General features: G+C 39.0%; 1 protein-coding gene across 1 annotated transcript in view; it reads right to left on the bottom strand.

The window, feature by feature from the left end:
* The window catches only part of GUCY2F (guanylate cyclase 2F, retinal), an 85,010-nt gene that overhangs the window by 39,317 nt on the left and 21,275 nt on the right, over positions 1-24,418 (bottom strand). Inside the window, exons 3-7 of the mRNA XM_008538994.2 lie at positions 23,881-24,235; positions 22,401-22,485; positions 18,456-18,552; positions 14,107-14,238; positions 8,479-8,568 (exon numbers count right to left, since the gene is read on the bottom strand). Of these exons, the coding sequence (XP_008537216.1) occupies positions 8,479-8,568; positions 14,107-14,238; positions 18,456-18,552; positions 22,401-22,485; positions 23,881-24,235 (759 nt within the window). The remainder of the gene's footprint in view (positions 1-8,478; positions 8,569-14,106; positions 14,239-18,455; positions 18,553-22,400; positions 22,486-23,880; positions 24,236-24,418) is intronic.

A 24,418-nucleotide genomic window follows, 5' to 3' on the forward strand; every position in this document is an offset into this window, starting at 1 on the left:
TCTGAAGCACAGTCTGAATATATCAATCTTTGAAAATGGAAAATATAGAACTCTGAGGGTGTTGGAAGGGCATGCTTGAGAAACATAGTAGAACTAGATGTGTACTGAGTCTAATTAGAACTGCAGCATAGCTTCAATCTAGTTCAACCTCTGATTAGATTAATGTGATTAGTCCCTCCCCCTACCCACCTAACACATGAAGAGAGAAAACTCTCACTTGTAGAACATATTACCTGGAGCCTCTACAGTGTCTTTATACAAAATGCCTACCATACAATAAAAATTTACTAGATATTTGAAGAGGCAGAAACAAAGAAAGACAGAAGACAATGTCTTTAACATTGGAACAATGTCTTTAAATAATCAATAAACCCCCCAAAAACATATAAAATTTGGACCAATTTTTTTTAAAAAACATGAAGGTGGGGCCAGCACAGTGGTGCAGTGGTTAAGTTGGCATGTTCCAAGTCAGCAGCCCAGAGTTTGCCAGTTCAGATCCCAGGTGCAGCCTATTCACTGCTTGTCAAGCCATGCTGTGCAGGCGTCCCACATATAAAGTAGAGGAAGATGGGCATGGATGTTAGCTCAGGGCCAGTCTTCCCCAACAAAAAGAGGAGGATTGGCAGATGTTATCTCAGGGCTAATCTTCCACAAAAGAAAAAATTTTTTTAAAAAACCATGAAGGCAGTGGAGAGTAACCAAAAGCAGAAATGGAGGTAAAGCTAAACTTGAAAGACACACTAAAATAGGTAAAATTTGTGCTTGCTGCTTTTTGTGAGAGTACACTCCCCAAACTGCACACAATTTGGAGGCAGAAACTATAGCCTGGCAGGTTTGAGTGTCACAAGGCAAAGTTTGGAGCCAAAAGAACAGCCAGAAATTTAGGGAGGAATTCCTTGAAGGTAATGTGCTATGGAGAGAGCTCAGCCGCAAAATCTACAGATAAAATCTGCTAAAACCTTGGCTAAATGTTAATCTTTGCACACATGGGGGAAATCCCAAGGAACCCAGTAAAAAAGCAACAGCTAAACCTGAAAATACCGACCAGAGATTTTAGTTGCCGCATACCACATGGGAGAAGTTGAAAATTGAGTCTAGCCAAGATAATGGCCTGCAAGAACAAAAATTCACTCTTCAGAGCAATACAACAGAATCCAGAGTTTCTAAAATGTCTCATTCATAATGTTCAGCAACCAACCAAAAAGACTTAGATGTGCAAAGAATGAAGAAAATGTGACCTATGCTCAAGAAAATAAAAGCAGTCAGTAGAAATCAACCCTGAGATGATACAGATGTTGCAATCAGCAGAAAAAGGACTTTAAAGCAGATATTACAAATATATTTGAAGACTTAAAAGACAATATATGCAAAGTAAATATACAGATAGGGGACATCAGCAGGGAAACAGAAAGTATAAATATGAACCAAGTGAAAATTCAATAGCTGGAAAATACGATAACTAAAATAAAAAATTCACTAGATTGCCTTAGGAGATGAGAGAAGAGTCAATGAACTTGAAGAGAGATCAATAAGAAAATACACCAATCTGAAGAACAGAGAGAAAAAGGATTGGGAAAAAAATAAATCGAGTCTCAGCACTCTCTGGGACGATATCAAGCAGTCTAACACATATATAACTTCAGTTCCAGAAGGATATGAGAGAGAATGTGGAAGAAAACAAATTAAGAAAGGGTGGCTCAAAACTTCTTGAATTTGTTGAAAAATGTCAACTTAAAAATCCAGAAAACTCGTTGAACTCCAAACAGGATAAACACAAAGAAGCTAGGAACGTCACACTCGAACTCCAAATTCAAAGATCAACTTAAAGATCCAAGAAGCTCAGTGAATCTCAAACAGGTTAAATACAAAGAAAACTACACCTAGACACATCATAGTGAAACTCCTGAAATCTAACAATAAACTTTTGAAGGCAATCAAAGAATATACAAAAGCCTTTTCAAGATTAAAAAATGACAATTCATAGAAAATCAGAAATAGAAGGGACATGTGTGAAAAAACCTTCAGGTAACATCAAGCCCAATAATAAAACATTAAATCCTTTTCCTCTAGAACCAAGAGCAAGGGAAGGATGTCTTCTTTTACCATTTCTGCTCAATATTGTGTAATAGTATCAAAATATTGATGAGAAAAATTAAAGAAAACTTAAATAAATGAAGATCTATACCACATTAATGAATTGGAAGATTCAATATTGTTAAGATGTCCATTTTCCCTAAATTGATTTATAAATTCATACAACTCTCATCTAAAATTCCAGAAGGCTTTATTGAAGTAATAGATAAGCTGATTCTAAAATTTATTGAAAACTAAAATGAACTACCCTATCCAAAATAATCTTGAAAAAGAACAAGTTGGAGGAGTTTACATTACTTGACTTCAGGATTTACTCTAGAGCTATGAGAACCAAGACAGTGTGATACTGGCAGTAGGGTACACTAATGAGTTAGTGAAACAGAGTAGAGAGTCCAAAATTATATCCACACATATATATAGTCAGTTAATTTTTCATCAAATGGATAAGTTAATTCATGGACAAAGGAAAGCTTTCTTTAAACAATTATTACTGGAACACTGGATATTTCTACAGAAAAAAAATTAACCTTGATCACTATCTAAGTTCACACACAAAAACTATTTCATGATGGATCATAGTCTTAAATTCAGAGTCTTGGAATAGGGAAGGATTTCTGGACCCCAGATAAAATAAAATAAAATCGTAAATTGGACTTCATCGACGTTAATAAATTTGCTCATCAAAAGATACCATGAAGAAAATAAACCAGCCACAGAGTCAGAAAAAATATTGTAAAAATATAAATCTGACCAAAGGCTTATAACCAGGAACATAAGAAAGAATGTCTACAATTCAAAAATTTGCAATTCACAAGATAAAACATAGAAATGAATTCTAAAGACATGAGAAAGTGCTTAACAACTTTGTCGTCAGGAAAATGCAAATTAAAACCACAATAAGGTACTATTTCATACATACCAGAAAGGCAAATATCAAAAAGACAAGTGTTGCTGAGAATTTAGAGCAACTGGAACATTCATACATTTCTGATAGGAGTGTAAAATGTTATAACCTATTTGAAGAACTGTTTGGATATTTCATAAAAAGTTACATTCACATCTACTCTATGACTCACTTAGTCTGTTCCTGGGTATTTACCCAAGAGAAGTGAAAACACACGTTCACAAAAATACTTGTACAGAAATGTTTATAGTTGCCTATGAAAAGATGCTCAACATCTCTAATCATCAGAGAAATGCAAATCAAAACCACAATGAGATATCACCTCGCCCTCACTAGGGTGGCTACTATCAAAAAAATAATAGAAAATAACAAGTGTTGGCAAGGATTTAGAGAGATTGGAAATCTTGTGCATTCTTGGTGGGATTGTAAAATTGCACAACCACTATAGAAAACAGCATGGAGTTTCCATCAAAAATTAAAAATAGAACTACTATATGATCCAGCAATCTTCCTGGGTATACATGCAAAGAATTGAAAGCAGCGTCTGAGAACAATATTTGTATACTCATATTCATAGCAGCACTATTCACAATAGCCAGGAGGGGGAAGCAACCCAAATGTCCATTGAGAAATGAATGAATAACATACAATGAAATATTATTCAGCCTTAAAAAGGAAGGGAATTCAGTCACATGCTACTACATCGGTGAAACTTGAAGACATTATGCCTAGTGAAATGAGCCAGTCAATAAGCCAAAAGACAAATACAATATGATTCCATTTATATATGGTGTCTAAAGTAGTCAAATTCATAGAAACAGAAAGTAGAATGGTGGTTACCAGGAGTTGTTGAAGAGAGGGTGCGAAAAGGGAGTTGTTATTTAATGGGTACAGAGTTTCAGTCGTGCAAGATGAAAAAGTTGCGACAATCTGTTGCAAAATAATGAGAATACCGTATACTTCACACTACTGAACTGTACACTTGGAGATGGTAAATTTTGCATTATCTTTTTATCATAATTAAAAATAAAAATACTCCACACAATTAGATACCCCCATAAACCCACTAGAATGACTAAAACTGTAAAGACTAACAATATCAAATATTGATGATGATATAGAGCAAAGGGACCTTTCATAACTTGCATGCAGGAAATTAAAATGTGAAAAGCTTTGATAGTATCTTATAAAGTTAAATGTATATTTTAACATGGAAATTCCACTCCTAGGTATTTACCCAAGAGAAATTAAAATATGTGTCCATAAAAAGACTTATGAAAGGCATATTCATAGCAGTTTTACTCACAATGGCCCAAATTGGAATCAGCTCTGACAAGATCAGATTCAACTTTGAAAAGACCACTCTGACTGCAATGTGAAGAAAAGGTTTGAGTGTAGTAAAAGTGGATGTGGGTAGAGTAGTTAAAGGACAGTTGCCAGTGGTGGCCAGTAGCTAGGAGGAGGGAGATATGAATACATAGGGCACAGAGGATTTTTAGGGCATTGAAACTACAGTCGTGCATCACTTAACAATGGGGTTAAGTTCTGAGAAATGTGTCACTAGGCAATTTCGTCACTGCGCGAACATCGTAACATGTGCTTACACAAACCTAGATGGTATAGTCTACTACACACCTAGGCTCTGTGGTACGAATCTACGGGACCACCATCGTATATGCAGTTTGTCATTAACCAAAACATTGTGATGTGGTGCATGACTGTATTCTGTATGTTACTATAATGGTAGACACATATCATTATATATTTGTCAAAACCCATAGGATGTACATACACCACCAAGAGTGAACCCTAATGTAAATTATGGACTTTGGGTAATGATGATGTGTCAGTGTAGAGTCATTGATTAAAACAAATGTACCACTCTGGTTTGGGATGTTGATAGTAGGGGAGGGTGTGCATGTGTGGGGGCAGGGGGTATATGGGAATTCTCTGTATTTTCTGCTCAATTTTGCTGTAAACCTAAAACTGCTCTAAAAAATAAATTCTCTCTTTTTAAAAAAGACAATTGCAGTAGCTCTAGTAGGAGATGATGGTGGCTTGGACCAGGATGATAATAGTAAAAATAGAGGAAAAGAAGTACATTGGAAGTTTAAGGAGAATGGAGAAGCTTTGAAGCATGGGTTGTAGAAAATGAATTAACCAATGGCTTATATAATAAATATTACCAATGACTTATATAACTTATAATAGACTTAAAGGACAGTGTTAAGGGACATTTAAGATAAGAAACAAATTTATAACAGAAAGAATATACCTTGTTGCATGACTTTCTGCCACAATACTTGGCCATTCGAGTGCAGGCACAAAGAAAGTTAAGAGTTAGGATCATCCAGAATTTGAGTTTTGTAGGTGTCTCTGACCGAAAAGAGAGAAATAAAAATGTGTTCAAATGGTGGATTATGGAATCTAAGATGGACACAAAAGAAGATAAAAGAGGGGCATGTGGGTTGGAAGAAAGTAGAGATCAATAGACTAGAAGACCAGACGTAATGGCACAGTTGAAAGAAAAGGAGGCTATAGTCAGAGCGTGTGATGTTTGAATCTATGACTTTGGAGGAGAAGCATTCTCAGTACCAATTCTAGATGATGACAAAGCCCAAGGTATAGTGGTAGCAGTGGATGGTCAAGACAGAATGAAGAGAAGATGATTAGTGTTTATATGGCAAGGAACAAAGTAGCCGAGGTATTAGATGGTACAGGGAGTATGCCAATCTGTTTCAAATGATGGGGAAGAACATGAGACTGGGAGATACAATGCCTGATTTTCCAGCATGTACTTTTGCAGAAGTTGGGACCCTAAAAGATGTTGAAACTCATCAGCCCTTTGGCCTTTCCCACTCCAGCTGTTTGCCTTTCAAGAATATCCTCCCATTGTGCAGGGCTTCCTTCTATGCCTGGTTCACCAAGATCTGATTTCCAGTGTGTCCCCTAGTACCCAGTCCCAACTTTTTAAGATGTGAAGGCACATACGTAGTCAAGGCGGTGTTGAACTCACAGTGACAGCATGATCTGATCCACCTCCTGCTTCATAAAAGCACTAGTAAGGAATGAGGGCCTTTCACATGGTAAATTCTGGAAAACTCTGGCCTTCTCCCTAGTGTTGAGTTACTATCTGCACCTGTCATGGCCAGGCAAGTCAGTAAGTGGACACATGAAAAGATGTCATGAGAATAATGGGAGCCAGGTTTCTCCCTGTTGGAGAAAGGAGTTACAAATATGGAAAGGGAAAAGGACAGAATGAATTCTGTGGCATTCAATTACAATTGTAAGTATTAATATGACACCCCAGTTTTACATAGATGACAGATGGTAGATAGATAGATAGATACATAGATAGATACATAGATACGTAGATAATAGAAATTGAATAAAATGAAAACCCATACATGCACACTGATATAAATATATGAATAAATAAATGGTAGAGAAAGTAAGGCTCTTGCTTACAATATGATGCCAACCTATAAACATAGAAAGAATCCTAGAGTTAGAAAATCATCAATGAATGCTAAAATTAGTGGACAAAAGTTTGATGAAAAACAAGACATTTACACAGACTCAAAGTGTCTCTCTACAAATTATGTGTTAATCACAATGGGGGAAAAAACAGTCACTCTACAATAGGAAAATCTGGTAGACACCATGTAAACCAAGTGATCAAAGTTAACATCACCAATAATGGGACAATGGACATTGTGTGCCTCCTGATAAAAAGCACTGAAAAGGACACTACATCACTTCTGTAATATTCTGGCTGAAGATGCATTACCTAAAGGTAACCATGAGGATTACGGAACAAACTCAAACTGAGGGAACCTCTACTAAATAACTGATCTGAATTATTCAAAAAATATCAAGGCGAAGGAAAACAAAGGCTGAGAAACAGTTCCAGATTAAAGACAACTAAAGAGACATGATAACCAACTACGATGTGTGAACCTGGATGGAAACTGGCCTGGGGGAAAATTAGCTTTAATGTAGTATGACCATTGATAAAATTAAAATATGGACAGTAGTTCAGATAATATTATTTTTTTAACGTTAAATTTTATTATTTTGCTACTTATAGTTATATACAAAAATATCTTTGTTTTTAGGAAATATACACTGAAGTATTTAGAGGTAAAAGGGCATGATGTCTAGACCTTACTTTTAAATGGTTCAGAAAAAAGAATATACATAAATTTATAAATAGATAATGAACAGCAACTAGGCAAAATGCAAACAATTGCTAAATCTAGGTAGGGTATACAGGAATTCCTTGAATTATTCTTTCAGCTTTTCTGTAAGTTTGAAATTATATCAAAATTAAAAATTGCCCAAAAATAGAGAGCATAGATACACTCTACCTAGGGTCAATACCTATCTTCTTACTTCCATACTTGTAGTTTCTCAGCTCCCCCAGGTTTGGCCCTGTTTGGCTCCATGCTTTGGATCTAGCTCCATGTTTAGCATCCTGGATCATCAAACCAGTGTGGAATTGCCTATTCTAGCTCTGACCTTCGGCCCCCTTCTGCATTCATCTGTCATTATTTTCCCTTCAGCTCCAGGCATCAAAACCACATGTAAGGGAAAATACCAAATCATAATATTTCATTCTGACCCTTGGGGCACATCCTGTCCCTCATGGGCCACATGTCCTCCATTTTCCCATTTCCCTAGTTTTCTTGCTTGTACGGCACTCTGGATGTAGCGGGTGCCTCATTTAAACCTGTTGGATTGATTTGAATTTGCCTGCTACATAAATGTGAAGATATAGATCATTGCCTTATAAAAATCCCACTCTCATGAGTCTGAAGGAACCAGAGACAGTCTCCACAAATCTTTTCTGGACTCAAAGCTCAAGGAGGAGCCAAGATTTTAAACGGTTTGGGAGGAATCCTCATCATCCCTGCCTTATCTACAGGCTGTTTCCTTAAACAAACCACCAAAGGACTCTTTGAACATAATTGGTGGGATTAAAGAAATCATCATTTTTCTTATGTAGATAGAACTTATCAGATGACTTTTCCAGTTCTGAAAACTGGAGATTTTGAAAGACTATGGGATGTGTACTTAATAATAATCATAATAGCTGCCATTTTACAAAGAAGCTATATGTCAGGAAATGTGCAAGATGATTTACATATATTAAATCTTTTACTTCTCATCCCAACTCTGGGCAGTAGAGAGTAATATATTCCTTTTACAAATAAGGAAAGTGAGGCTCAGGGAGTTTAGGTGACTTGCGTAAGTTAATATGACTGTGAAGTGGTGGAGCTGGGAATTGAGTCCTCCATGTCTCTGTGATTCCAGAGCCCCTCCTTTTACCATTGGATCATATGATCACATCAAGCCAGTAGCCACCCTGCAGTTTCCCTGCACTGATTTGTTAAGGGGTCTTCCTTACAGCTGCTGTTAGTTACTTTGGAGAAAGGGTTGGTTTAGCAGGAACGTATATAAAAGAAGGTTTCTCATACCATTTCAAACATATCACTTGCACTTGATTTGATGGACTTAATGTCTCCAAAATCTCCAGAGGGGAACTTTTTCAGCCACACCCAATCACCCTAGAAAGAAAAGGTAAAGAATGGTGATGAGACTGAGTTGCCAACAGCTTTAGAGCAATGCCCCTTCCATGTGAAGGGTTTATAGTTAGATCATCAACCCAAACAGGCTTTGTACCTCCTCTCTCACCCTCCACCCCACGGACAGTCTGTACTCTGGCCTAAAAATGAGGTCATACAGAGAAGTCAAAGTTAAAAATTCCAATTAACTAAAGACAGGGAAACAATCGTAGGTATGCAGACCCCAGAAAAGGAATGATACTGCTCTCTGCAACGACTCCTTTAACTAACTGTAGAAAGCGCTAGGTCATTTCGCTTATTCATAGCTGAGCACCAGGTTCCCTGCGATTAATGGTGATGGTTGGTGGTTGCAATTCTCACTGCCTTGAGGCATCTGTAGCAAGAGATGTAGGGCAGGAGATGCAGGGCAGCAAATGTTTCCTGCATTTACCTTGGTCCATTTTTCTCTTGTGGGACAGGCCATTTGAGGGGACTCTTATGCTTTAATCATAAACTGATTGGCTTAAGTGTAGATTAAATATTTTTTATTTGGATGTACAAATGTACTACCATAGTAATATGAGTAATCTAGACTCTTTTAGGAGTCTATTTCTGACTTTTTAAGTACAAAACAGCTATTTCTAAGGCTGCTGTCAAGTCAAAAACAACAATTATTTTATTGTCTTCACTTTAACACCCATGTCTGATAGATAATTTTTTTCTACACGGATAGCCTCAAGGATTCATCAGCCATCAAGCCCTATTTATTTTCTGTCTAACACAAATTTTAAAAAAGCAATACAAATATAGATTCCTTTTTCTCCACAATAATAATAATACCTTACATTTGCACAGCACTGTCTACTCTCCAAAGTGCTTTCACATCTATTACCTATAGCCTGGAGATTCCATTTCAGGCTGCACCAATTTGTCATCAAGTAGAGATAATAAAGCAGAGAGCTCTGTGGAGTCAAATTCCGAGCATAAGAGAGTGTAACCACTCTTATTATTAAGGAATATATCCAGATGTGGCACTGCATCTGGAGATCTGCCAGAGGCAAAAGCTAGTAATGGGAGCTGCAGGTGTCTGAGTTACTCAGCCGCACTTTGTATTAGAGGGCATCTTCTAGCCAAGGAGCTCAATACCCTTTAACTAGGGAATGGCTCTCAGAGGCCTTCAGCAGCTGAACGAAACCATGCCAGCCAGGCTCAATGCCCACAGAGAACAGAAGGGTAGTCCAGCATCAACACCTACATGCAGCGGAACGGTCAAAGCACCAAAAGCAGCCTTCCTGGTCTCTTGCCCAGCAATTCTCTGAGTGTGGCCCTGGACCAGCTGCATCATAGTCACCTGGGAACTGGTTAGAAAGGCCAATTCTTAGGTCCCACCCCACACTTACTTACTTAATCGTAGAAGTCATGAGGACCTGACGTGAGCTTGAAGTTTTAGCCTTCAGAGTTCTTTGCCCTTTAGAGGGATCAAAGGCTAAACTGTAAGCTGAAAGAATAAAACTCTAATTGGGAATTTACAAAATCAGCCAACGTGTGGAATATACTGGTGGGTCATAAAGCATTTCCAGCACCTTTACAACTATATTACTCAGCCCGTGGTCACTGTTAGCCTCTATGACACCTTTGTGCTAATTAGAAGAGGTGCTTTCCCTCAAGTGAAAACAATTAATTATGTGATAATATTATTTTACAACCTGTGGCAGCCCTGTGCTGTTGGGTAGCAGGCTCGGTCGTATACATGCATGCATGTACCGCGATCTCATTCACTCAAACATCCTCCAGACACCAGGGAACACACCCCACTAGCAGCATGGACACTCTGCACACCACCAAGCCCTGCCTGCCAGATGAAGCCTCTTTTTCAGGTTTGGAGTCAGGCTGTAGAGGTGGATGTGAGAAGCTGAAATTGGGCCTCCTAGAATATTAGGCAGGAGAAAGGAGTAATCTCAAGAAACTCCTGGGGCATAGCCAAGGTAGCACATAGCCAGGTACACATATGTTTATCAGTGACTAGTGACCATGTATGTGCATAGTTGGGTGTGCTGGTATAAATACAGATATGAGAAGGTCCCCCCTCACTTTGTTCCAGAACTAGGCTGGTAGGCCAGAATCTCTTTGCCCACGCCTGCTCCACTCTCACATAAGTTAGTATATATCTACAATGTGAATAGTACCCTCTTAGATGTGGTGCCCTTGTGCAGTGCACAACCTGAACATCAGTACTGGCAGCCCTGACTGCCTATACCCAGTATCTGATACCTTCTTCCTGAAGTCAGCCCTATTACAGACATGGGTTAGCCTTCTCTCTGGCTTATTAACTTTTACAGGTAGTTAAGCAGAGCTTTCTTCCTGCCAAATCACCAAATTTGAGAGCTGGAAAGGGTCTTAGGTATCCCTAGTCCAATCCCTTCATGTTTTGATAAAGAAACGGAAGCCTGAAGAGATTAAATGCCTTGCCCGAGGGAAGAAGGCTAGGTAGTAACAGAACCAAGGTCTTCCATCTCCCACTTTGTTGCTCTTTCCTCTCATGGGCTTTCTTTGGTTTGGGAAATTTGTGTGTGTTTGTTTTAAGATTTAAATAATTCTCACAAACTTTATAAGCAAATTTTTATTGAGTCTGTGTGTGTCCTACTTCTTGAATAATGAGGAAAAGGGAGGAAATGGGCAGGTTTTATCTTCACCACACATGCACTATTTGTTTTGTTTCTTCTTTTAAGGAAAAGAATGATAAAATACTTCACTCATCATTCACTTTTTAATTAAGAGGAAGAAACATCAAACTCTATCCACTAAAGTTTTTAGAAGTAATTTAAAGTCCTTCAGCTTTGCACTAAGGCCACTGCTGTATTAACTAAGAGTCCAGAGAACCATGTCCTAGACCTGGCTCTGCCTCAGAATCGGGGGTGGTCTTAGGGCACCCACTGAATTGGCCTGAACCTCAGTTGCCTCACTATCAGAGCTGGACAACTTAGATACCTTCTTAGGTCCTTTTCAGCTGTAACAATCTGATTCGGTGATGAGAGAGAGAAGATGGTTGGTGGAAAGGAAAGAGGTGGAAAGAGAGTTATAAGGGATATAGAAGAAGGTGGGAAAACAGAAAAAAATCCTCTGGGAAAGGGAGATGAAATGGAGGGTGTGCAGGGGGAGAGAGAGAAATGAGACAAAGAGAAAAACACAGGGAGAGTTGAGAGGCAGAAGGAGTCAGGGAACGAAGAGGGAGGATGAGTTCAGTGGGTTCTCGCTGAGCGTGTCAGCGCTGCACTACCGCCCACTCTCCCTCAGACTGAGGTTATCAGAGTAGATCATGACATGTTCCCACTGCATCTGCCATTCACAGCTCTTTCTCCCCAGCAGTCTTATCATCTGGCTCACCCTTCACATCTCAAAGAGGATCTATGAAATAAGGGCTGATTTTCCTGTGCAGTTCCAAAGGTTCTGCATCTGTGTGTACAAAGAGTGCATTTGTCTCAGTGTAGTACAATGTTACGGCACATCCTAGAGAAGCCTTTCCTTTGCTATTAGGTGTCTGCTACTCCAGGCACATTATCTAGAACTTCCAGATCTTCCAATAATAATTCTTACGAAAATTTGATTTATTTTACACAGAAACTAGATAACGAATCTTCTTTAAAACACTCCTAATAGAGGGCCATTTCAGAAGGCACACTGGACATCTTTGGTTGATCTGTTGATTCAGTTAGCTTATACTCTGTCCCAGAGTCCTCTTCAGCCCTAGCCAAGCAGTTTCCTAGTTTCAGCTGTCTTCCTTTGCGTCCTGCCATCAGCCTAATCTTGACTTCACAGTGTGGTATTATTCTCACTAACACCCTCCTTTTGTGTGGATAAAGGCCCCCTTTGGCCTACACAGTTCAGAAATACTCATGATCTGACTGACCAGCAGTCATTATGGGAACTAACTCAACTCTCTGCCTCTTTCCAAAATGAAGAAATATCTGACAGCTTCTTAAAGGCCAGTAATATACAGACGTTTATTTTTCCCCTTCTCAATTCTACACTATAACCTTCCAACTCCACCAAATAAAACATACCATAACTCAACACATAAATTCTTCCACAGAATCAGAGAATCATAGCACCTCCAAGCCAGAAGACGCCTTAGAGTTCTCTTAGTCCAGCAATTCTCAACCCTGGCTGCACATATAGGGGAACTTAAAAAATACCAATGCCTCGGCTCTCCCCATACCAACTGAAGCAGTTATTAAGGATGGAACCTGGGCATAGTTATTTTTTTAAGATTCCCACGGAGATTCTAATGAGCAGCCAAGATTAAGAATTTAGTTCACCCTCTCATCTTACAAATGAAAAGCCAAGAGACTGCCTTAGGTTATTGAGATTTACTTCAGAATCTTAGAAGTGTCAATACATTTATAAAGTCATCAGCCCATTCCATCTGACACTCAAAAGCTATGTGATTATCTTATCCTTGGTCTTTAAGAGAGTAGAGCTGTCAATTCCCCAATACTTCAAGTTTACATTTGAAGCAAATCTTCTCTTTGATTAAATTAAGTCCAAGGCAAGATCCAGAGGTTTCCTACCACAAATTTAAGTCAATGCACTCAAGTACACTGAGCAAATATATACCATGCCAATCTTGGTGTTTTAGACCCCTGTCAATTATTTATCCAATGGAGGAGAGCAATCACTTGGAAAATCCAATGTGGTGGACAATCTAAAGACTCATTCTGTCCTGTTTTGAACTTTCTTTGTAGTTACTATTGAAGTTGAGAGTGTTTGGGAATATCTTCAAACAAAACAAGGGAACCACACTGGGAAGGCCTCACTGAGGAGGGACAGAAAGGCAGTCTAGTTTCCCTTTTACCCCCTGCTTAACTCTTTCCTGCTGAGAAGAAACAGTTCATCTCTCCAACTGATGCAAGATTTGTTCTGGTTGCCAAATTCCAGTATCTTAGAACAAGGGGTCGGGGGTGGCCTCTTAAAGCTTGAAAGACAGAAACTTAAGTGAAATAAAAAAGATTTCTATTTTACACAGCAGAAGATAACCTATTACTCTAAGAGGCAATACAAGCTGAGATAAAGAAAGAAATGAATAATTTTTAAGAGATTTCAATAATCTCAGAGGAGAACAGGTATATGAAGAACAACTAGAATTTGAAGGTAAGGATTTTCACCAAACCCTACTCTATCCAAACATGTCTCCAGACATCCCATCACAAACAGTTGACTCAAAGTCATTTCTTCTATTATTATATCTATATCTTCTGGAATGAGTGATATGGTTAAGTGTTTGGGTCTCATGGACTCTTTTCCACAAGCAAAGTAAATACATGGAGTTGAAAGGTCAATGAAGTTATAAATAAGTAGATTAGTTGCTGAGGAAAATCATCGTCAGAAATGTCAAGCAAACAAGTCCATAAGAGGATAACAGACAAAAAACTGGAAAGACTTAACAAAAGCTTCAAAATTTCTGCCCAAAGACTAAGTCTTAAGTCATTGCCTCATTTTAAAACCCAAGAAAGCAGCAGATTGGACAGCTGTTGGATAACCTACCTCATAAATCGCTATGTTGGAGTTTTCATAGGTAGCTGGAGTTAGACTCCCCGAAGAAAAGGAGAGCCTCGGAGACCTCCCGCTTTGGACCTCAGAGGTGATCTGGAAGCTTACACTGGCACGACTTCCTCTCTGTGAAAGGATTAGGAAAGAAAGATTGTGAAAAAGATTCTCATGATTTAGGACAGAGCATTGAGCTATGGTATGGATACTGTGCTTATCTTTCTTTTTTTTTTTAATTCCTAAGAAAATAACTACATGAGCTGAACTCTGTAAACAAGAGATTGATTAATTTTCCTTATCCCCTAACACTTTTCTTTTAGGCTAGGGTTGGTACCATGCTTCACCTCCATAGACCACAAAAGAAAGGTAAAAGTTTAAAGGTACTTCCATCTCTTAGGAAGGATTAGAATCATAGATTTTGGGGGCAAGAAAGAACGCCAGACATAATTCAATCTGGAACCCTCATTTTATAGACAAATATGAGAAAAAGATAAAAATCTAACATTTTGAAAAAATCAAGAGCAGAACCAGGACAGAGCCCCACCCTTCTGACTTTCAGGCCTGGCTCTTTTTGTTATACCATCTTGAATGGCACCCTTCTTTGCGCAGGCAAGATTAAGGGCAGAAGCTATCCCAGAAAGCAATAAGATGGTAGAGAGTGAATAGATCATCTGCCCATGATTCATGAGTCTGATGCTTAAATAAGCCAAATTCCCTATTCCTTGATTTGTTAACTTGTGCACATAAATCTAGTAAGAGAGGGCTTGGAAGTGCACAGTTGAATGACAAGAGGAAGAGTTATCTGCAATCTGTGTTAACCTTTAAAATTGAGTATCTTTATCTTCAACTGAAGCAGCAGACTTATTTCACATGAAGAAATAATAAATCAACAGGTTCCTCATACTCTTCTTCATGTCTCCAAATGTGCCTTTGTTAGAATTATAGCAATTCAGAGCTAGCAGTTACACTTGGTATTGTCTAGGTCAGCCCCCACCCCCAACTCCATTCTCATTTTACAATGAGGAAACAGAGACCTAGAGGGGGATATAGGGACTGGAAGAAGAATGTAGATGTTACAATACCTGGTCTTGTGTTCTTTCTACCACATCATGCTTTGTTTCACTCTTGCTTGCCAATGAAAATTAATCTTAAGTACTTTCACATACTCTGCCCTCAATGCTCTTTAATGAACTGAAGATCACTAGTTGATTTAGCCCTGAGTTAAGTTCATTCTACCAAGACAAGACTGCTGCAAAGCTCCAAAGCAATAGTAAACTATACTCAGCCCCTAATGTGTTGAAATCCCAACAGCTCAAGATTCAGACAAGATGTAAAGCTTGCCTCTTCTTGACCCTTGCATCAACTTGAACTCTCCTCAACAGAGCAAGGCCAGAAGGAATCTACTTCCCTTTCATTCTTTATTTTCATATCTCAGCAGGAGCACCTAGATCTGTATATTGAGATATAGACCTCTCCGTGAAGGGCAAAGGAGAAAGCAAGAGAATCTGCCAAAATCCACATACGTTTGGGCTTCAGCTTCACTTTCTTCTAAAAACTTCCTTTCCTGACCTGACTTCTACTGACCTGCCAATTTTTCTAGACTGAATTAATTTTGTATTCACCAAGAGTTTACACTTTCAGACATTCCATTTGGATGGAATTCTTGGCTTGGCTTCTTGACTGATTAGACACAGCCAGCTGCAAGTTTGTGACTACACAGCAATTAAGGAAAATGTATGCTTTCCCTATCTTTCCCCATCAGAACCCCTGATACAAGCCAAATGCCAAAGGGATCTGGAGGCCAAGACCTATGTTCTCCTAGGGTAATGCCATCCTTTTCCACCTTGGCCAAAATAGTAAAAAGGAAAAAGAAAATTCCCTATAAAGTTATCAATCCCTATTGCTGTTCATTTTTCTCACTCATGTGGTGAAAAGTGGTGATGACTGGCTTTTTCTACTCTCATTATTTCAAAATTTATGCACAAGTGAAAGAAAAGATCTATCATCATAAGCAAGATTTTAAAACCCTAGGCACTTTGTTCATCTGAAGGTTGTACTATTCTACTATTTACGATGATCTTGTGAGAAATGGTGTGAAACCCAAATACCATTTGTGTCTCAGGAGGAGAGAAGGCATAGGTAAAGGTCTTATAGACTTTACTGGAATATTGCAGGGCCTGTACAAAGAAAAGTGTAATTCAGTCCAAAATTGAGCTATGTTTATTGTTTTGACACTTTAGAGCCAAAACATTTAGGCAATTGACATGAACTGCCATTTTGACATGGATACCACCAAAGAAGTAGGAATTTTAAAAATACGTTTATTGCTTTTGACCAAAACTTTACTATATATTGCTGCATTTGGACAATGACTTCCAGACACCTGCTTTTAATACTGATCACTCATTTCTGGATACAATGTTTTGTCACAGAATTGAATGCCTGTTTTCTTAGTATTGGGTTATCCATTGGGATTACTTTAGAGCTTGAACTTCAGTATCTACCCTTCCTAATTGAGGTGGGAAATTTTATACAAGGCGTATTGAGTATGGCAAATCCAGACAAACTTCACCACCGTGAGTCTCAGTGTCCTCTGGTGGCTTCAAAAATAGGGACTAACATCAATAAGTTTTTATGGCCTGAGGGTAGAATGTAGCTTTCAGCCACACTGATAATTTTGGCATTCAGTAATACATTTCCAGGAACATGATATCAACCTTACAATTGGAGCTGATGATTTAAACAAGTAAGAGTTCTGGTTGTAATTGAGAAGTAAACCAAACAGCTGAACATTTTATTTGAATCCAACTGCGCACGGTATTACCATGTAAATCCATTCCCACCCAGCCAACTAGTTTAAAGGACACCTGGCAGTACTTTCAGTACATTTAGGCAAGTGATCAATTTGGTCACAGAGATAATTAATTATCATATCCGGTACACTCGTGTAGCAAAAATAAATAGCACATGGGGACAATATGATGTGTCTGCATCCTCTCCCTACATTCTGCCACCACCATACTAGAATTTGCAGGCTAATGTCTTTATTTTGGCCACATAGACTGTAAAGAGGCACATACTCCCATTACCAGCTACATTTGATGAAACTCTTCCCCACACATTCTCTTTTCCAAGCTTTTGTTTATGCTGTTTTCTCTGCCCGGGATGCTTATAGGGGCCGGGCAGGTAATATAAAGTGATGAAATAGGCTGAGTATAAGACAAGAGAGAGTGATTGGAACTGTGTTAGATTGCAGAGAACATACCTCTTCCAAAACTACTACTGAGATCCAGCCAATTGCTACAATGATACCCAAGGTTGATAGATCTTCCAACCTTTAAAGAACATCCAGAAGTCCGGATTTTTATGTGTAATCTCAAAATTCTGGCTACTATTTTTTATAACCATAAGGTTCAAACAAAAGTGATTACCAGCTCATGACCTGTAACCTAGACAAATCCTATCTTTCCTTCTTTAAGACCCACCTTTGGTGCTGGGTCTCTGAAAAGCCTTCCTCTATTAATCGGTCTCCTCTGAAGTTCTACCACATTTCTGCTGTCTTTTCTGCAATATGGCATCTATTGACTCTCTTGTGTGGTATTATTTGTCTCTCTGACTTGACTGTAATCTCCTTGAAGACAGAGACTACGTGCTATCTCTCACAAAGCCTGGCCCAGGGCTAGAACATAGTAGCAGACACTCAGTGAAGATCACCAATTACAACACAAAAATAAACGGAACAGAACCTCTGGTGAGATTTAACTCTCTTTCACTAGTTGATTCATTCACTAAACTTTTATGAGCTCCTATTATACTATCAGCACCATGTCAGGTGCTATGGGCTAACATTTAAAAAAAAAAAGAGGTACCTCTGCCCTTGAGGAACTAGCAATCAAATGTTGAGTCCAAATATACAAAGAAGGGCTGTATGAAGCCAAAGCTACACCATTGGTGAAAATAAACTGTATCACTGCCAGAAAACTGTTCTAAAACAGCACTATCCAATAGAGACATAACGTAAGCCACATACGTAACTTTCAGTTTTCTAATAGTCATGGTAAAAAACATAAAAAGAAATAGGTGAGGTTAATTTTAATAATATATTTTATTTAATCCAATATATCCAAAGTATTATCATTTTGACATGTAATTAATATTTTTTAAAATTTAATGAGATATTTGCCCTGTGATAGAAGTTTTTGTACTAAGTCTTCTAAAACCAGTGTGTATTTTACTCTTACAGCACATCCCAATTCAGACTAGCCACATGTCAAGTGCTCAGTAGTCACTTGTGGCTTGTGGATACCATATTGGACAGTACAGCAAAAATAAGGGATGCTCCTTACCTTGCTGCCAAAGTGGGGATTGATAAACGTCACATCATCCAAAGTCAACAGAATTCTATTGGGTCCTTTAATCAACTGGATTTTATTTATACGACGCCTGAAACAAGCATAAAATCAGAGGGTCACAGGAGGCTGGATGTTTTGCAAACCTAAAGTAAATTTGCCCTGTGAAAGAAGAGTTTAAAAATATACAAGATAACTGAGAGAACAACCACACATGGTTCTTTACCATAGTACCCACAGCAAAGGGAGGCAGCAACACTGGTCCTCACAATTTGCAGAGTTACAAAGACCAAAAGAAAAAAATGAAAAGGCTGTTGAAGAGGCATCAAAAGGGAGGAGGGTGCTGCATGGGGATGGTATTTCAGATTAATAAAATGGTGATCCCCTCTGAACACTTTTAAAGAACTCAACACCCTTTCTCATATGCCATGGTATATATTCTAATAATACCAGGGCCAAGAATCATTAATCTCCATTTTATAGACACAAAAACATGTTAAAGAAACAAAACAAAATTAAACTAATTGTGTGAGATTCTCTAGCCTGAGGCAGAGCTGGGACTAGAATCCTTGGTCCCTGGCTGTGGGCCCAGATTTCTGCCCACAAGACCACTTGTCTTTCAAAGTTGCATCTATGCGTTGCCAAAGCAACAGGTTGAAAAGTGGAGAAATTCAATCAGTTGGTTGCTTTGTCTACATGATTCCAAACAAGTGGGCTGACTGGGTTTTTTTTTTCTTTCACTGAATTGGTCTCTTGTCTGAGCATTACATAGACACAGTTTAAAGCTGATTCTCTCCAAACATGCCCATTAATTTGCAGTGAATGTAATTATTTCCTACAAACCAATTACTAGACACATAGGAGTTTGTGATATCTACCCACACAGCCAGGTAGGTCGTCTCAGTTGAACTGACCGGGCAACCTGAGGACCTGGAGGGAACCTTGGACTAGGCTGTGCAGTTGTTTTGTTCTGCTTTGTCTTGGGGGCTCTAACAGCTATAGTTTGGCTTCACTTTTTCCATAACCCCTTAATGGTCACCCTGTGGAATGTATTAAAAGCCAAGTGCTAGAGTGGGGAAAACAACCGCTGAATCAAAACGCTTTGTCAACTTGCTCTCAGAAGTCTACAATGTCACTGTAGCTTTAAGTACCAGCAACCCAGGCAGTTTTTCTCAGTGATTCCACTGGTTTGTAAACAAACAATTAATGTGTTTCTAATTGTCTGCCAACAAATATGTCCCTTATCACTGTGGGAGCTGCTGCCCTGCAGAGAAAATTAAAAGAGCCCTGTAGCGAATTCTTGGGTAGAGCACATGAATCTTTTGGCAAAGAAAAGCATCACTCCCTAACTTATCTGTTTCATATGGGTAGTGAATTGTCTTAAAGCAGGCACACCTGTAAAAATAATCATGCTACAGAATACACTCTAATAGAAAGAGAGCTGGACTCTTAATCCAGAGACCTGGGTTGTGGTGCAGATTCTGTCATTAATTAGCCAGATGACCTTGGATAAATAATTTAACCTCTTCATGTCCCAGTGTGCTCCTCTATCTGACAGGATAATAGTCCTTGCATTACTCGTTTTATAGAGTTGTTTTGAAAATCAAATGAGATAATGTATGTGAAAGTGCTCTGAAAAGCATGAAGCACTATAAAGTATAAGGGCTCATTATTATCATTATCATCATTAGTATTACAAAGCATGGGAGAGCTTTATAGAAAGGCAAGGCAATCTGGTTAGGAGTAGGGAGAAAGAAGGAGTTCAAAGAATCCTTTGTTTTGGGGTGGTTGGGTTCTTTGCACGGCTTTCTTTCTGAAAAAACTTAAACAATCAAAACACACAGAAAAGGAAGGAACAGAGAGTCACTCTCCTGCAAGTAATCACCATCTATTACAGAAACTCATCAGCCGCTCAGCTCTTCTGATTGCAGCCATGGTGGGCAGAGAGGGAGGAAAGCAGCTAAGAGAGGGCATCTTTTGTGCTTTGTTAGCTGAAGAACCAAGGACCAAGTGACTCTGGGAAATGATGTGCCTCTCTCCCATTTCTGAGTTTTCTGTGACCACTTGAAGCACCAATTGTCTCAAACTCATTTTCCTCTCCAATCATTTTCCTCTCTAATCATGTCTCTCTCCAATCATTTTCCTCTCCAGTCTTCTTTGCCCTTCAGTCTACAAGCTCCAAACAAATCCCCTCACCCCCCACCCCCAGGATTCTTTTTTCTTTTTTCCTTCCCTTCCCAAGAATTGCAGATTGGGCTCACTCCAAGCCAAAAGAACCAGTCCATTCCACAGGAAAGACTAGTGAGACCAGTCATTTGGAGGAGGGGCAGAGGGTTGACAAGAAAAATAAGCATCTGAGTGAGTCCATTTTCCACCTTGCCATGGGATGTTTTGGCATTGGGCAGCCAGAGCCTATTACTCCTCAAATCTCCCTAGAGGGGGGAGCTTTTTGATTGGATGGCATTTATTTTCACTAAGTATCTAATGATGTTAATTAAATAGTTCATTCATTGGCAGAAGCTAAAGACATTACATTTTTCTGACATTAAATTCTGAGCTGGGATATTTCACAGTCACAGAAATTAAAAGAAAAACTTCTTTTGCACTAATGTCTTTATCAAGTGTGTTTTAATAATTCATAAGCTACCTACTATTCTGTGTGGCTTTCACAAGTTTCTAATACTGGGGAGATTGGATCATAGTGGTTTTTCACAGCAATGCCAACATATTAAACACTAAGAGTAACACCTGTTATAGTTTCAATGCAGGATTTCACAGACTCATTAGACTATCAGAGCTGGAAGGGCTTTTAAAGATCATCTAATCCAATTGCTTCCTTTTACAAATGAGAAAATTCTGGCCAAGAAAACTTTAGTGTCCTGTCCAAACTTACATAGCTACTTAATACATTCTAGACAGTTTTTCTTGGAACTCACCAAAATAGCTCCACTCCATACCCTACCAAATTTGTGTCATATTGTTGTCAGAACCACACTTACAAAGAGATAACAAAGGTGTAGTTTGCAGGGAGGGAAGCGTAAAGTGGGAGGGTTATGGTTGATTTCCTTTTTCACTTTCCTCAAATCATCCTAATATGGCGGGGGGGGGGGGGTCCGACTGTTAAAATGTAAAGATTATAAGACAGGGGTGTCATATTAAGCCATCTTAAGCCATTCATCCCTGATCCTGAATTAGTTCATCAAAGTAGTTGGTCACCTATTAAGGGATCTGAGGGAGGAAGACAAAGACATGATGATAATGATGATGTTGATGATTAGCTAGGATAACTTTTGCCCAAGGAAAAAGGACAGTAAAAATCTGGAATATGATACCCTGGGCAAAAGGCATGAGTGTCAAAGCAGGATCCTGGGCTACCAACAATCGGCAGGAGAGTCCCATGTGCCTGGGAGGAAGTTGAGATTTACCATTTGTTGAGTACCTACTATGAGTCACGTATTGTTCTAGGTGCTTTCCTTACTTTATTTAATCCCCACTACAATCCTGTGAGTTAGCACCATTATTTCTAAATGTTGGATCCTAGCCAAAGTCTACCTAATTCTTGGAACTTGTGTAAAATACCCCAACTACATTCTCTACCAGTCCATATCATTTGGGGAAGGAGGCAGCTATAGGACTCTGCCAGTGGAAAAAGGAGCAAAGACAGACCCTGAAGTACTAGTTCTCTTATTTCACGATAGTGTTGAGAGCCAGATCTACTCACAGGCAACAACACTGACAACACAGCTGAGGAAGTTATTCTTGGCATCATGAAAACACTTCACTCTAAATGGGGCCGGTAGGGATGGTAAATCACTATGGAAAAAAGAAAATCAGCGGGTCATGTAATGAGGCAATTGTACTGAAACATGACTTCCTGGAAATCAATATTAACAAGGCTATTATGGGCTTGTATTTTATACACAAAAAGAACAAAAAATGTACCTTATAAAGTAAGCAAATCCATTAATAGACAGCAGGGCTATAAGCAAAGCAAGGCAGACCATCACAGCAAAGGCAGGGTCGATACCTGCAGAGAGCAAGAGGAAGAGGAAGAATGGCATTATCAAGAGAGGCTGTAAATAAAGGGCACTACAGAGGGACTCCTCATGCTTTCTGGTGACGCTAAAATCAAGCCACATCTACCTAACTTAATTCTATTTTTCTACAGCACAGTCTGTCTTGTTGACTTTATGGACACAGAAAGCAATTTCACTGTTCTGAAGCAAAACCACTCACCACTCTGACAATAACAAATCACACGAATTAAGGCTGACCCGGGTGTTTCTTTGGAGAGAAAAGTCCACAAATGGAAAACTTTGAGTACTTTAATTTAAGTTGAATGGCAATAGAGTTCTTGAGAATAAAAATGTTATCTCACCTGTGAAGGGTAAGTATTATGTTGCCTTTATAAAAACAAAAGACCTTTTGAATTCACCTGAGCCCATACACCTCATGAGGCATGGCTGAAAAACAGCACTTGTTCTTCATCGGTGAGTCTAGTTTTGATAATTAGTGTTTCCATCAAGATGTAAATTGGCCTTTGGAAAATCTAAATATTTGGATGGATTACTAAGATTTAAGGGAGAAATCTATGATGACACAAGTGAAGAACTAGTTAGTTGGATATGTCATATTAAAGCAAAACAGAAACAGAAGTCCATTTCAAATAGATGTCTTTGGTTTTAGAAGGGTGTGGGGCACACTTGCATAGCAATAATATGGATTCTTCCACAGTTCCCCTCTGGCTCTCAGAGATTTGATGGAGCTTCGCCTCTTCCACAAGCTAGAGCTGTTCTGTCAGTCAATTAAACTGTAAGTATTTATTGGATGTGGACTGTGTTAAACCGTCAGGTAGCGCAAGAATTATTAGCTACGGTCCCTGCCCTCAAGGAGCAGTCTATTTGGGAGAGGGAGACACAATCAATACACAAGAAACAATTGAAAAGCAATTTTGTGCTAAGCTGTGAGGTACAGACTTTTAGTTCAATGGGCGTTCAGAGAGGAGAGGGTATAGATACAGTATTTCTGGTGGGACCTGATTTGCAGGATTTGGATACATCAAGAGAAGGACAAGTGGATCTTGCTGGCAGGAGAAATAATTGCAGGTCATAGCCTATAAAAGACCAAGGAGAAGGCTCATGCCTTCCTCTTATTAGAGTAACCGCTTTGGGAGTGGGATCCTTTAAAAAAACAATTAGGGGGTGACTTTTAAATTGTGGAGATTATTCAAGATTGCAAAGTACCTCTCATTGTCCTTATTATTTTAAATTAACTACACAGAGTGCCAAGATGTTTATGTCACCTGAGTGCAAATGATCAAGTCTATGATTGTTCCAATATTAAAATATGGCCTTACCCTAAAGAGGATCCCTCGTAACCCAAGCTGAGCCAAAGTTACTACCAGTGATTTTCCATTCCTTACCTCCTCGGCAGATCTTCCCTTCTGCAAACCAGCACTTTGCATCTGCTCTAGGAGGCCTGCCACCAGGGAAGTGAATGTGGGTCCCTCTGAACCGCAGCAGCTCCGTTTCCATGTCCACAGTGTAAGTGCTATGGAGTTCCCATTCTTTCCAGTTGGTGTCCAGGATTACATATTCTGAAATTCCATCTCCATTTGAATCTGTCCTTATCAACTGGTTGAATCCATAGAACTGCATGTTTCTGGAATGCTGAACCAGGCTGGCAGCACTAGCCCGTCCATTTTCTCTCACAGCATTATTCATGGCTTGTGCGATAAAGTAAATTGAATTGTAGATGGTTCCAAACAACGGTGAAACCTATTTTTAAAAATTACAATTATCTTGAGCCCTAGTCGCCCTAGAGCAATTTCAGAGTGTATTCCAAGCCTGTGTTCATTATTATGGGCTGCACATCTGACTGGAGGAGAGCATGAAGACCCAGAGGAAAAAAACAATTTTTTCGGAGGACTTGCTTGGTTTTTCCCCTGAATTTTTCTGTTT

This window comes from Equus przewalskii, chromosome X (genome assembly GCF_037783145.1).
Source record: "Equus przewalskii isolate Varuska chromosome X, EquPr2, whole genome shotgun sequence".
In the NCBI taxonomy this organism is placed as follows: Eukaryota; Metazoa; Chordata; class Mammalia; order Perissodactyla; family Equidae; genus Equus; species Equus przewalskii.